This window comes from Anser brachyrhynchus (assembly GCF_964034855.1).
Source record: "Anser brachyrhynchus genome assembly, chromosome: 1".
NCBI lineage: Eukaryota > Metazoa > Chordata > Aves > Anseriformes > Anatidae > Anser > Anser brachyrhynchus.
In genome coordinates, this window is record NC_137694.1 from 191848002 (window position 1) to 191863515 (window position 15514).

General features: G+C 39.2%; 1 protein-coding gene across 6 annotated transcripts in view; it reads right to left on the bottom strand.

Annotated features, from left to right (window-relative positions):
- The window catches only part of SGCG (sarcoglycan gamma), a 141763-nt gene that overhangs the window by 6486 nt on the left and 119763 nt on the right, over window positions 1-15514 (bottom strand). For all 6 annotated transcript variants that reach the window (XM_080577349.1, XM_080577348.1, XM_080577347.1 and 3 more), the window contains one exon: window positions 296-419. In XM_080577349.1, the coding sequence (XP_080433475.1) occupies window positions 296-419 (124 nt within the window). The remainder of the gene's footprint in view (window positions 1-295; window positions 420-15514) is intronic.

Genomic DNA, 15514 nt, shown 5'->3' on the forward strand with positions numbered 1-15514 from the left:
TCCTGGGGCTGGAGCTCTGCCAAGAAGCCCCCTTGAGTGCTGCCTGGGCATCTAGGCACCGGCAGGGAGCTGAGCGCCAGCGGAGTTTTATTAAAAGACATTTCTCTAAGCTAATACAGCATTATATCAACTGGCATTATTGTTTAATCTGATCCACAAATAAATGCCTTCTTGTTGGCACCATTGATTTTAATATCCCATCCTCTAAAATCTTAGGAGTTCAATTAGCAGAACTGGAGGAAGGACTTTACTCATTGTGAACCACAGTTTCAGAAACAGAAGGGCTTGTACTCACCACACCATCGCTGCTGTGTAGTTTGATATCCATCTGGGAAAGAGCTTCAATATTCCCTGCTTGCGCCTTGATATTAATGCCTCTTGGTGCATCCATGCTCAAAGATCGCGTTGGTGACTCCAGCCTGAAAGCGGGAGCAAGAAATCTGATCGGAGCGCATTCTCATATGTTTCTTTAGTTTGAAAAGCAAGTGAACTTTGGACAAGCACTTCAAGGATCTCGTCTGAACTCATATAAAAGATGCAGCTTCTTTTTTCTTCAGGCAGCCTTGAAAAAGTAGCTAGTAACTTAAATAACACCAAAGCATCCCAAATGAAAAATACACTGGAATTCATAATAATACAAATGCAAGGTATTTTTTCAGATAGTTTCAGATTATTTCATTAGAACTAATTTATTGTTTCTTTAAAAATTAAACCCATTTTTACATTTTTTCATTTGAACTTGTTTTTATTTGTGACATAATAGGGTATGGAAAATAATACAGTTAGTGCAGTATGGAGGTCTTTTAATTAACAAGTTTTGACATTGCTGTCAGTCAGACCAAGATTTCACTCCGTGTTATTTAACTAGATAGCATTTGAAATGTAAAACTCAAATAGCCTAGCTCGAAGGAAAAATTATGCAATATAATGGAAAGTTTCAAACCCCTCTGTGCCACAAGGTGGCAGGAAGGTACCGTGTTAGCTCAGTGATCACCTCGGTGGGCCAGCCATGCAGGATTAGTGGATTTTATTTTCCAAACAGATAAAGTGTTGTTTTTTTCAGAATTTTGGTACCATTTCCTCAATAAGTAGCAGGGATAGAAGAAGGAATTAAAAATCATGAGAGCCCAAGCTCAGCAACAAGCTAGTGATTATATACTGCTTTTTTTGAGTTATCCAGTAAAGAAGTGCTTCACCTGGAGGCACTCCAGCATCAGACTTCTTACAAACTGTGTTTTGTTTCTGGACCCTTCCTGGTGACACCAGCTGGAATTTTGCACCATCAGCCCCCATTGAACAGGTCAATATTAAGGCCATAGAAAACAAATTAGAGGACCTCATGTTTTCCTTCAGATAATGCAGTCCCTAGCATTTTATATAAGGCAGCAGACATATCAGTGTCCTTTTTCTGTTTTGACATGTATTTTTTTCAAGCAAGTTACATCACTGGATATATTTTTTGAAAAAACTCGGGTCTTCTTGAGGGGTACTGGCCTGACAGCCTCATAGAAGAGGCAACCTGGACAGGTTCCAGCCCTTCAGGCTGACCGTATGAGAAAATAAAGCCCAGGTGAGGAGGAATAAAGGACTCAGGAGAAAATTCAGCTTCTTGGAGTTATGGGAACACTGTGGTGGTCCCAGTTTACTTTACATATGTGTTACCTTGTCTGTTCCATGCACTCCTTCTACAAATACAGAATAGCAGGGCCTACATCCATAACACAGACCTCAGGCACGCTTCCCTGTTCCCCCTCCGCATGTGCTCACCCAACATCACCAGGCAGACACCAGCTTTCTCCAGCCTCTCTGTCTTGCTGTCTACCTTCTGAAATTTAGGGACAAGAGTTGTGTGTGCACGTCTGTGCGTGCAGGCCCTCCCAGCAAATGCTGCATTGGCCTCTTCATGTGCGCTGAACGGCTGCCGGCCTGGACGAGAGCAGGACTGTGCCCCAGGAGGTCCTGCACTAGGGATGCATCCCATCGTAGGTCTGGACACTGACTACCAATCATATGCTAAAAGCATGAAATGATTTCACACACAGTCCTGATGTAGCTGTCTGACGGGTTTCATTTACTCAAACTGCTTCAGTTCTTCCTTTCTTTGCAGTTACTTCAGGACTCCGAGATGGCACGAACATCTATCATGGTCATGCTGGGGACAAGAGCATGAGTACAGCTCTGTCCTGCATCAGCCTTCATTTAATAATCTTTATTAAGCAGTGTCTGTGATTTAACAACTTTTCTATGACCTTGCTTCAGATCTGTAGATTTAAACTTTTATGAAAAGGGAACTCGTGTTTCACTGTGTGACTTACACGGGAGGTCTGTTTCATGGGAGTATTTTTCGATGCACATTTGTATGCATTGTATAATGAAAAATTAATCAAAGTTCGTATTTTCAATATTTAAAGTTTAATATATTTTCATAAATCTGTGTCAAGGTAGCTGCACATAACAGGAATACAACTGTTTCCTTAGTTTGTTTTAGGAAAAAGCTATAAACATTGAAATTGCTCATGTTTTTTGTAAAGCATTTCACATATATAAATAATCTACATGTAGATATGTATTTTTCTTTTTAAGGTCTGTTGCATATTAGAAGGAGGCAGACTGGGACAGATTTTTGAAGAGCATATCAGACATGGAGTTTGAAAACAATCACGCAACAGAGAAATATTTTTTTAATTTCTACCAAATTTAATGCTGGCAAGAAGCCTACAGGATCCAGAAGCAGTTACAGATTTATGATATGAGTTACATGTAATTTAAATTACACGCCAGGATTACATTTGGTATATTAATCACAAACCTAATTTTCTAATGTTTATACGGGCCCTATTTCTAGATTAACTAAGGGTGGGGTTAGCTAATTAATTAGGATTTACCTAATTGGGGCTTCTGGGCAATGGAAACTGCGGTGAAGCTCAAGCAGTGATTTTAAGCCCTTCTGGAAGTGTTATGTGTGAGATTTTAACAAAGGCAACATTCAGTAACAATAATGACATATTTCTTCATACAGCTGTCATGTCAAAGGCTCAGAGTCACAAATCTAGACATAAGAAAAGGGAAACAGGCACCTATTGTGGAAATTACAAGACTGAGCTGAACCTTGCCTTTGAACATCCCTTCCATGTCCCTGCTTGGTCCCAAAGACCGTGACTTCATCAGCCCTTAGACTTGACTGTAAATTCTTCAGTGGTCACAGCCTTGAAGAACTTCCAGTTTGTCACTGCTGGGCAGGTTTGGACTTTTCCTATGTCCTTAAAGGTCTGGAGACCACAGAATGGTCCAGTGACCAGTGGATCTACGTAAAACTAGAGGAAGTTGCTATGCACTGCATAAGGTTTGGGTCAGTCAAGGAGCAGATAGAAACTGTGTGCATACAGCGGCTGATAAAGTTTCAAGGTCTCTTCCCTAGGAAATAAAAGGAGGAAGACAGTAGAGGGGGCTGAGCAAAAAGTAATCATGCATCCCTCAAAATTCTTGGCAAAATGGGAATTCGGTTTACTTGCAAATGCAAGAGGTGCAGGGAGACTCAGAGGCCAGAAGACTGTCTTGGAGTTTTGGGTCCTTTTGTAGTGTTTGAAGTCAAATGATGAGGGAATATATTGTTACAAATCACTTTATCTTTTTTATATATTATTATTTTTATTACAGGCATAAAAATTGCATTTAACAGAATGGAGTGAGAATCTTTATCATCTGAGTGATTAATTTATGTAATATGCTGCACCAAAGGAGACATCTGTCACAGCCTGTATCTCATTTGGGAAGAGGGATTCAGGACTTAGGGGTAGCTGCTAGGTACTGGGGTAGCTGACAGGGGTGTATTAGCAACTAGTGCGGTGCAGGAGGAATGGATTGGGATTACACAACGTTTGATGCCAAGGACTTGACACCCACATTGTATGTGTTGTGGGGAGTGCTCTGGACTAGCTGTTGCCTGGCCCATACTTGATCTTACAAGTAACATAATGTATCGGAGAGTTGGTTTTAGCACTGCAGAAAGAATACCGTGGTCTTCTGGAGCCCCAGTGTCCTTCATAACACAATGTGGGGTTGCTTGACTGTTAAGAGTGGGACAGAGGAACCACCGTGCTCTTGTGGATCTGGCGAGTAGCTAATTCCTTCCTTCTGGCCCCTTTCTGTCTCTTACATCTTATGAATCAGCAAGTATCCTGAATTCATTAAAGGCAGAACTTCTGGATGTTACTCTAGATGTTACTCATGGACTATTCCTCCCAGCACCTATCTGAGAGAGTCCAAGGTTAGTGTAAGTGGACTGGAAAGGTAAATGGACACTGCCTTTGAAACCGTGGTGCACCCAACAGCTGCTGTGTGCATACGTTCAGCTAAATTCGCTTGCTTTTTGGTTAAAATATCAAATATCCTGATCACTTTTACAAAACAGAGTGAAAGGTAAAGGTAAACCTGGCACTAAAAGGTGTGGTGAAGAATATAGCACTATAAAGTATGTGAGTTAAATGTGTTCTTATATCAGTAAAAGAGAAGCACCTATGTGTTTTAGCATTGACTTATCTTTAATTGAAGAAAGGGCCCTTGTATGCAGCAGAAACAAAATCTCAGATATACTGGACTTGACTTACTTTGTATTACATTATTTAACAGCAGTATGTTTAACTAAATCATTAATAAGACATTGGTATGGTGATTTTTTTCGTTGTTGTTGGAAAGCTCTTTTAAACAATGAAAGAACACTAGCTGGGCCCATAAATACTAGAACATAAATACTAGCTAGTTCACAGTTTCATTAAAAGTTTTTCACAACGCTTGCCAGTATTGATTTTTATGAGAATTCATAAAATTTACTAATCCATCACTTATGTTTCTCTAATGTGCTCAATCTTCCTTCCATAGTGCTTTACTATAATTAAAATAAAGGATTCATGCAAAAAGGTCAAATAAATATATAGTAGGTTTGATTTAAGAATGAAGACATAATTTCAGGTTGGAATTTAGGAGACATTCTTCTCAGAAAGAGCAGTCAGGCATTGGAACAGGTTGCCCAGGGAGGTGGTGGAGTCCCCGGGGGTGTACAAGGAAAGGTTGGACGCGGTGCTTAGGGACACGGTTTAGTGGGTGACATTGGTGGTAGGGGGATGGTTGGACCAGATGATCTTGGAGGTCTTTTCTAACCTTAATCATTCTATGATTCTATGATTCTAATGAGGTCAGAAAACAGTGAAAGATCCCATGCCCCTTTCTTTCTGTCATTTAGTCTATGGGACTGAAGGTGCTGATTCACACTTGCTCCTAGGCATTGATACGGCAGCAGGCATGGGAAGTACGGCATTAGAGAAAAGATTCAAGAACATGAAGAAAAAAGAAGAGATATAAAAAATGATACTCAGAAGAGCTGGAGCTGGAATAACAGTACTTTCTCCACTGGTGTGTATTTGCATGTTATTCTTAGTTCCCTTGAAGTTTCATAAAGATAATAAAATAAAACCTCATGACCTAAATATGGATGTCTCCCACTCCTCTTTTTTGAATACATGGCTGTGTGGCCCACCTCTCAGTAAATGATCTCCATGACCTCTCAGTGTTAGAAAGCATTTACAAAAAATGGTGTGTTGACTAAACTGTTCCAAGGCCAAATAAAGCCATTACAGTGAGTTCAATAAGGTTTTCAGTTGTGGGACTAAAGATCTCTTCCTGCAAACCTACAATACTCTGAAAGTAAGCCCTATGCAACTCTGCCTGTGCATGTGTACTTCCAAGACTAGGCTCACTTTTTTTTTTTCTTTTTTTTTTTTTCTGAGATTTGTAACTTCTCATTCCTACTTTATTTCCTACAGAGAAACAAGAAGAATTAGGAAAGCAAATGCTACGGGTTGTACTACAGTCTATAAAGTACTGAGGTTATCCAAGCCACAGCTTATGAAAATGGGGTATAGAGCAACATATGCTGTTGGCATATAAAGAAAATAGCTTTTTCACATTGTCAAGTAAAGAGTCCCTCCTATGCCTCTAGCATGAAGAAAGGAGTCTTACCATGTATACATGCCCTTGAGTTCAAGTCTGACTTTGGAAAGGTGAAAGAGGAACAGAAATAAAATTAGTCACTGACTGGAGGCCACGGAGAAGTGGAAGAATAGGAAAGGTAACGAACAAAGGAAAAAAAAAAAAGAGAAAAAAAAAGGGGAAAAGGAGAATCTTTAACCTGCTAAGAAACTAATATCTCTAGAGCCAAAAGGAACCTACAGAGAATTCTGCGGGCTTAGCTGGCCATGGTTCTCTGCATCAGTCTGCTTTCAGCTCTGCTCTTTGAGTGCATGTTAACCTCTGAAAGGCAATAGGAGTATACTGGATTTTTGATCAATCTGAAAGCAGTCTAATTCACCAGAAATGTGGCTAGACATTGTAAGAGGGTAAACCATAGCCAGAGCATACACTAGTTACACCGGAAAAAGAGATTGTTATTTATTTATGGTCCAACGTACAGAATTTCAAACCATATTCTCTCTTTATGAGGAAGCTGGATTTCTGTTGACACAAGCTGGCGCAAAACCTTTCCAAAACTGGAGCTGGAAAAGTGGATAGTGAGCAGCAGGCACACACTAATGCCTGCTGCCAATTCTCACCCAAACTCACTTATCTCCCAGCAGCTTGCTGTTTTGAGGTCAGACAAGTGCAGAGGGTGATCGGGATGTAGGAAGAAGAATAATGCATGCAGCTATGGATCTTGGTGTTCTGTCTTTTGGCTTTTGGTTGTTTGCCAGCAGGTCCAAAGGCAAAGAAGGACAAGACAGGTGGACTGAACTCTCAGTCTCAGTATATGCCTAATTTCTGTTTTGTTTTGTAAAATTATTTTCATTGTAATGTCTCCTAAAACTACATCTCCATTCAAACAGGAAAGATGAGTTTCACAGCATGTTCCAAACACTGTATATGCCTTAAGTACATGGAAGTACTAATACTCAACAATAAACTCTGATTACTACATGTCAAAAAATACAAAATACGAATGACTCATTAAATCTTCCCCAATCAGTTTCTGCACAGTAATGGACCTACAGTGGTTACTTTGTCATGCCTCGGCACAAAATTCTGACTTGACATAACTACTGTAAACCTTTTGAATGATGCCCTTTTTTTTTTTTTTAATCAAAGACATCCTATTTTAAATCACACAAATTGAATTTCTTCATTTAAGGGTGGATTAATTGCTTCCTACGTGTATGATGCTGTCTTTTGTATTCTTCCGTTTCGTTTGATACTCTAAGTCTGAGCTTCAGTGATTTAAACTAAATGAACTATAATGAAAAAGAATTTGACTGCAAACCAGCATCCATTTTCCCCTGTTGAGTCCATTACTTGGTCAATGGTTATGTTATACCATCCCAATTTTTGTAACTTAGTTCAAAGAAACCATTTTCCAAGAGTTATTGCTCCTGGGAGTTGTCTGCCTCAGGACACACATTCTGTTCCAGTAAGACTAATGTCAATACCTACAGCTCCCTAACACTGAATCCCACGTTAGTCTATCATTTATGCCACAATAAAACGTAATATGCAAAACAGTATGGTTTTAATGAAGAAGAATGAAATAACAATTATTTAAAATAAAAAAAAAGAACTTTTTTCCATCTTCTTTGAAGTGCACCTGGCTATTTCATTCCAGACAAATTCACAGGAAAACTTATAATAGCACAAATTACAGCTTAATATTAGAAAAGTACTTCTGACTTAAGAATGCCAAGGCTAATACTTCTCCATAAAATTTACCATTCCAGAAATAAAAAAGAAAATCACCAGTATCTTGGAAAAATACAGAAAAGTTGTTTGATAATATCAGAAGAAAATGAATAGGTGACAACTGAATTCAGAGCAACATACTACAAGAGTATCTGTTTAGAGGTGTGCATTTACATACAAAAGAAATCTATTAGAGAAAAATTATTTGGCCGGAATGAAGGAGCTGTACATAAACCACCTCGTTTTTCTAGTAATTATGAGGCCATTTTTTAAAAAACTTCAGTGGCACTATGTTGTAATTTAGAGACTACAAAATGATGGAGCAATTTGTTGCAATTTGATTTTAAAAGTCACTTTTTTCTCAAGTCTCTTCTGCTTACTGGTTAAATGCATTGATGAAAATGTCATTTGGGGAGGTCTATTATTTTGTCTGCAATCACTTGGGAAAGTCTCAAAATGTGCTAGGCTTTGCTGGCAGTTTGTAGCTTTTCTGACCTCTAGAAAATAGACACAAAAGAACATTGTAATGCACTGAAACATCCCACATACTTCAGTAACAGCAGAGCTACTCTGAAATAATTACACAAAGATTCAGTAGGTTTTGCTCTTTCTGGTAGCCTTCTTTCTTCGGACAATTACGCTGTTGTCATTTACATATATACATGTAAAGAGAGTCCTACTGAGTGATGCAGCAGTTGTTGGACAAGTATTACCTGATATACGCTGTTAATAGTAATACAGGACTTTTGTATGATGTGTAAAATTGCTCCAGGATTATTACTTAAAAAGTTCATTCCCTCTTGAAAGTAACATTGTCAACTATTTTGGTCTGAAATAAACAAGCTGTGAAAGTATGGTTACTGAGCTTAAAAATAACATCTCAATACCCCCCCACCTCTATGGATTTTAGCAACTTAGAAGAAAAAGACACTTCTTTTAGGTAAATATGATGGGGTCATGACTTTCCTGAAGAGACAAGGTTCTAGCACGGTCAGGGCCTCCAAGCTAATTATTACTTTGGAAGGACTCATTACCTTGTGTCTGATAGCAAACAAGAACCAGTAATTGGCAGCATTTGCTAGTCCTTGTTACAAGGCTATATAAACAATGATTAACAATTTAAATGAATTCAAGGAATATAGGGCTACAAGTGGAAAAAGCTTCACTCTGGGATTGGAATATTTCCCAGGACAGTGTGTGGCCTTGTTTCTTATGATGAATTTTCATGTCTTCGGAGCTTAGCCAAACATGGCGCTGTTGGTAAGTGTATGACTCCTCTAAACAAATGTAGTTGCCTCTAGTAATGAGTACCGGACATCCCCTGTGCACCCTTCAAAATGAACAGAGAAAAACATGCACTGCTAGGGCTTAATTCATCAAATCTATTTTAAGGTGTCTCTTTTGGGGTAAAATGTATTATGCCCTAACAATACCTGTTTCTTTTTGCAAAGAGATGATGAGATCCAATGCAGATAGCTACGCTCCAGATGTATAAATGGGATGAGATCAATCTGACTGCTGTCTGAGCAGTTGTAAAACCCTGAAGCCACGTTCCAGGGGTATTAACCTCTCTGAAAAAAACATTTATGAGGATGGTTCATATGTAAACCTATTGGATATAAAACTACTAGACAGCATCCAAAGGAGGGAAACAAAGATGGTGAAGGGCATAGATGGGAAGACATATGAGGAGGGGCTGAGGTCCCTTGGTTTGCTCAGCCCAGAGCAGAGCAGGCTGAGGGGAGGCCTCATGGCGGCCTGCAGCTCCCTCACGAGGGGAGCGGAGGGGCAGGCGCTGAGCTCTGCTCTCTGGGGACAGCGACAGGACCCGAGGGAACGGCATGGAGCTGGGACAGGGGAGGGTCAGGCTGGGCGTTAGGGAAAGGTTCTGCACCCAGAGGGTGGTCGGGCACTGGGACAGGCTCCCCAGGGCAGTGGTCATGGCACCGAGCCTGCCAAAGTTCAAGAAGCATTTGGACAGTGCTCTCAGACACGTGGTTTCATTTCTGGGTGGTCCTGTATGGAGCCACGAGTTGGACTTGATGATCCTTGTGGGTCCCTTCCAACTTAGGATATTCGATGGTTCATGAGAGGAACCCTTCCCATTTCAGTGAATGAATTGTGAACGAGTGTTTCTGCTTGCAGAGAGAGGAGAGTTTTAAATCTGGGCGAGCATTTAAGATGCACCTCTTAATACTGGACACAGAGATCCCCTGTGATTGGAACCTCTTGTGTGAATGCAGCCTGAATATGTAAGAGTTGAATGGTAACCAGAAGTGTGTGCTGAATTGTGAGCTGAATCATGGAAACGATGAGGAACACATTTAGGATCACCCAAAGTTTTGAGCAGTGTTATTGCTGTTTTGTTTGTTTTTGGTTTTAGGTCTACTCCATACATTAAGGAAGCGTGGTTGCTTTTCAAATAAATATCTCTGTTGGTTTTTAGCTTATGTTGTCTTATGTTAAAAATGATCAAGGCTAAAGGGAAGATCCCTGAGGCACTCCATTCCTTTTGGGCAGCATTCTTAAATGTTGGGATTATTTGCTGTTGTCAGCTGGTATGTTCTTCAGCGTATTTTGCATTACTTTAAATAAAAATTTTCTCATCCTATTTTTATTTCTTAAAATAGTATGTGTTCCAATTTGTTCCATATTTACATTCTAAACACGAAATGACTGGCAACAGATGATTCCAGTAAAGTTCAATTATAAGATTCTGCATTCAAGGGAATTGTGAAGCATAAGCACTGCAGGCACCAACATTGCTTACAGCTTAGGGGTGATCTTTGTATGCAAGTACAATTACAAGGCCAGATTTGAACAACAGATGTTTTCCAGCTCCCAAGGTTTTGGATAACAGAACTTATTTTATGTAAGCAATATGAAAGAAATGATTCAAGTTCTAGGACAAATGCACTTACATATTCTCTTGAAAAGAGAATAAAACACTGCCAAGTTTTAATGATACTTTGAAAAGACTATAAAAGCAATTCAAAACAACATTTATAACCTATTCAAGAGCATAGCAGGCATGATTATTAGAGTGTAGTTATTTGTTTGCTAGTGCTTCATCCATCTTAAATACTGAGATGTTTTTGCCTGTTTGTCCACTGTCACTCAATCCAGAGATATTGAAGGAATGAAGACTAAAGATCAGAATGGAGATATGATTAAAATAGAAGCTTCTCTCAAGACTGGTGGTTATGATAAAGAGTGGTAAGCAGAGCTAATTCAAAAAAGGTCTCCAGGATGACCTCAATTTTGTGATGTGCTGACTCTCAAGGTAATTAAAAACAACCAGGACCCCAGTGAATATGATTGAATCTGGCACACCACAGATGTTTCCAGTATGGTTATCTTTTTCAAATGACTTTAATGATATTATAAAACAACTTATAGTGTTATAAGTTTTTACTCTGATATAATAACACTCTTTGCATCACTATTGTCAAAATCTGGTTAGTATTTTCATTATGAGTTTTTATTTTCTTAAAAATATCTTTCAGATTCAAATACGCCATGCCTTTCCTTTTATATAATTCAACCAATTTTTTCCTTTGTTATGTAGAAGCATAGAAAGATTTCAAGAAACCAGCAGGTGCTCTTCATAATGTCCACTTGTTCTGCAGGTATGCATGAAAAGAAACACTCAAGTGAAGAGGTCTTTGCTGACAAGCAGGTCATACCATTTCCCTCTTCTGATTCATTAGTACAGTGACTGAGTGTGCCACACTCTTGTTATTGTCCTCACAACTGAAGTATCACAACTGCACATAAAGGCTCAGAGAGACGGTAAAGAATGTGAGAAGTGCCTGTGCACATGTGCAATATATCTTGAAGAACTACTGTTATTAAGAAATGCTCCCCTTTCTTCTTCCCCTTTTTCCCTTTCATTTGCCACATGCACATCTTTACGGTGGTGGACTCCTCTTTCATGCCTCCCCTCAGCTTCTTTGATATAAGTGCTGGCAAGTATTTAAGTGAAAACTAATGTAAGGGGTGCTCTACCCAGCTCAACGTTATGTCTTAGACATCTTAAAGTGACAGCATAATCATAGACTTACAAAAAGAGCTCCAGGTGGTCATCTGCAAGGTGTCTATAACTGTGACAATCATTAATGAAATTTTCACAGTAGCTTGCACACTGGCAGAGTACGCTTTAATCACTGATGACACGTTCACTTTAGCAATCTCACAGAATAATCTGACATCATCAGGTATGCAGTTCAACAGTGTAGGAGTAGAAATCATTATACCTCTGGTCTTTGTGCTACTGATATAAGCAGCCATGGAAAACACAGAAATGGCTTTGTCCTGTACAAGCAGCAGAAATAACTCCTATTGATTTTAATGTGTTAAGTGACATCTCTGAAAAGCTGAGGCTTTAGGAAGAACATCAGCCACCTTACTAGCTTAAGTGGAAGTCAGTTACAAGAACGGGCAGAAACCTGGCATGTGTTCTTAGGGAAATCTTATTCGGCAAAAAAGCCACTAACATTGGTGCATGGATTTCCTCTACTCCTGGTACTGAGGTATTACTCACTGGTTTCAGAAGATGGCAGTTCTCTGACGCAGGAAACGTTGTAGGTGCTCAGGAGAGCAGCTCTGACTGCCAATACATCTATGTGTAAACAGGCTTGCTAGGAGATCTGAGGCTCTGTTCCCACTGGTCACCAAATATTTCTCCTACCTCAGGAGGGAAACATCTTCTGTGAGAGCAGGGGAGAGAACCTCTGCAGACTCAGAATTACAGAAGGGAGGACTATCTAATCAGCAGAAGCAAGTTAATCTCCTAAGGTCATATGGTCCATTTGTCCTTCATTTATTTATTTCATAAGATTTTGAAAATTCCTTAAATGAATCAGCTTTGGGTGAAACAGTGGGTGACCCAGTTTAATCTATGTTTATTGACAATGGAGGCCCCAACTGTTTTCACTAGTGCAGGGGTGCCTCCCACAGACTGGTAAATTTGAACTGAAGCGTGTTCAAGGTCAAGCAAGATATCTTGGCCACCAAGACCAAACCTTGAAATCTCAACCCAGCGTCTGCAGCTGACCTGGTGTGGTCAGCCTGGGGAGCTCTCAGTTAAAAAGCTAGCAAGGATCCTGTCCTACTGGCAGCTCTGTTAGGTTATGCTACTAAAGGCTAATAAATTAAAGACGGATCTGCAGAGAATCAGAGGAACGATGAGTGAAGGAGCATGAACAGCCACATCAGTGAAAAGAAAGCACACTGAATGGACTACTCCTATGAGCACCAAAGGGAAAAAAATGAGACCATTCTCCCTGGTGTGAAACCCACCAAGAGGAGTCAATGAAATAAACTCTCTTTCTGTAATGTCATGCAGAGTAAAAGGGGTTATTGCCTACAAGACTTACTATGGCATGCAAGAGGAGGTGCTTCTTGAGACAGAGCAGGGCGACCTCCTGAGTTGTGTACTTATTATGGGATGTTTAGGGGAAGGATCAAAGAAAGGAAAAAGGATAGATCAAAGTGGATAAAAGAGAAGAAAAAAAGGAAAAATAGAGGGAAAGGGGTATTTTTATACCAGGGGTGGCTGGTTGGGTGCAAACAAATGGCTGGTCAGTGCTTGACTACTGTGGTTTATCCTCTATTCATCTTAAATCCCAACTATTTCCTGTATGAATTTGTTCCCTACTCTGAGCCTGTATGAAGAAACTGCTGGTGAACTTCAAGCATGACTAGCTGTTGAGCAGGTTGAATGTTCTCAGCACCCAAAACTGAAGCAGGCTGGCCCAGGGGCCAGCTACTGGATACACTGCATGTTCAAAGCCATCCTCTGGAGGAACCTTTTTTCCTTTTTTTTTTGCTTTTTGCGTTTGTGTGTGTGTATGTATCTCACTAGTGGACCTCAATGCTGATCAGCTGGGGAAGAAGAACAAGACTGGGATGTCCATGCTACTCATGCTTATGTGATGTCTGCTTGTGTTGACGCGGTTGGGTAACGGCATTGCTCTTCGGTTGATTGGTGTGGCTGGCCGTGTGTGTATTGTTTGTAGTCCAGGCACATGTATGCCTACCAGGAATATGTGCTCATAAATAACTCAAGAAAGATGGAGAAATTAAATATTGGGGAAAGATTATCTCGACAGATTAAAGCTTCCAGGTATGTGAAAAAGGGTAAATGCTTTGAAGTACATTTCCTTGAGTTTGGAAGCTCTACAGTATCTTCATATTTCGGCTGAAGGGAAAAAAAGTTGTACAGAGCGCTCTGTTAGTTGAAATACATCAGTGCAGATGAGTCCCCTTTCCCTTACTGTTATTCTCTTTGTAACGTGCTAGGGATGTATCAGAAATATCTTAGAGTGAATGTTAAGTACAAACCTATGCAGAAGATGTTACAAATTCAATGCCTGAAAAGTAAGAAAAATTAAAAAATGACTTACGCTTATGGAGCTAGTACTTTAATATATTGACAGAATATGAGACGTGACATAAAGTAGTGTTGTAATTAAGCAAAAAAAATACCACTGTAATTTGTAATGTGAATCCCAATGAACAACCTGTTTCAAGAACATGGGTGCACAAAAAGTAGCTGGCAACCCATGACAGAGGAAAGAGATTTTACTTGGAAAGAACTTTTCACTGTAGAAGACAAGATGTAAAATAGTACCCAGGTCGATGCTAATAAAGTATTTAAAAATATATGTCAGATATTTAAATTTGTCAGATATGTTTCTGAAAAGGCGATAAATGTGATGACCTGTACCATCCCATCCTTTTACACTATGTGTTTTTATAGGTTTGAGTCCATCAATTGAATGGAAAGAAAATCTTTAAGCTTCCAAAAGAAGTATGTGATGGTGTTTTCAGTTAACATGAATGCAGTAAAGTACATGAATGCAAATATGTATCTAGCAAATTAATGCCAGGGCTCATAAAATTATATTGCAGTAGAAATGTCACACTAGTCAGGGAGCAGAGATGCTTTACAAATACTGGCTTATAATTGTAGACTCACTTTTCCGTTATGTAATTCATTCTCTTCTGACTGACTGGGCTTTTAATTTGCATAATGAATGCAAATAAAAATCACTGTACTTCGATTAGTCAAATGGTATTTTTAGTCAATTAGCATGTAAGCATTAGTATTACAAATATGATTAAGCAATGATTTTGTGAATGTTTTTACCCTGATTAGCTTCTATACATCTCCTTCTAGACTTTCTTCCTTCCTTATAAAACCCCAGAGCTTCACCTTCCAGCAGTTTCTTACTGTCCAATTTAACCCTAACAAACCTATACTTTGAGTGGAAAAGGAAACAAATTATGAATGAGGAATGGAAAGGATAAAAGTAAGACTTAATAAAGAGTCAAAGAGAAGTAGAAGCCATAAGAAAAGTAAACTTATAGGCTGCCACAACAGGGACATATTTATTTTGAATATATAGATATGGATGTTTACCAGCAACCCACCAGTACATGCCTTAACTAAATGCTGAGATGTATCAGTATAATTATGCCCTCAAGCTACCAGTATTCTACAACATGAATATCAGAAACCAATACATATTTTTATGCTTTTCATTGCTGGACAGAGGTATTTCATCAAAATACGAAGGATCATTTCTTAAATTACATTTTTAAAGTTTTGGTGAATGCCAATATAATGTATTTGTTTAAAATAAGGCTGTTTTCACCAGGAAATACTGAAATCTTCACAGAATATACATGTGGACTGTTAAATATACCTATATTCTGTTAACATTATTTATAGATTTATAATCATGCTCTGACCAAAGCTGACTCTCTGGAAAAGTGACATCACTCCTGC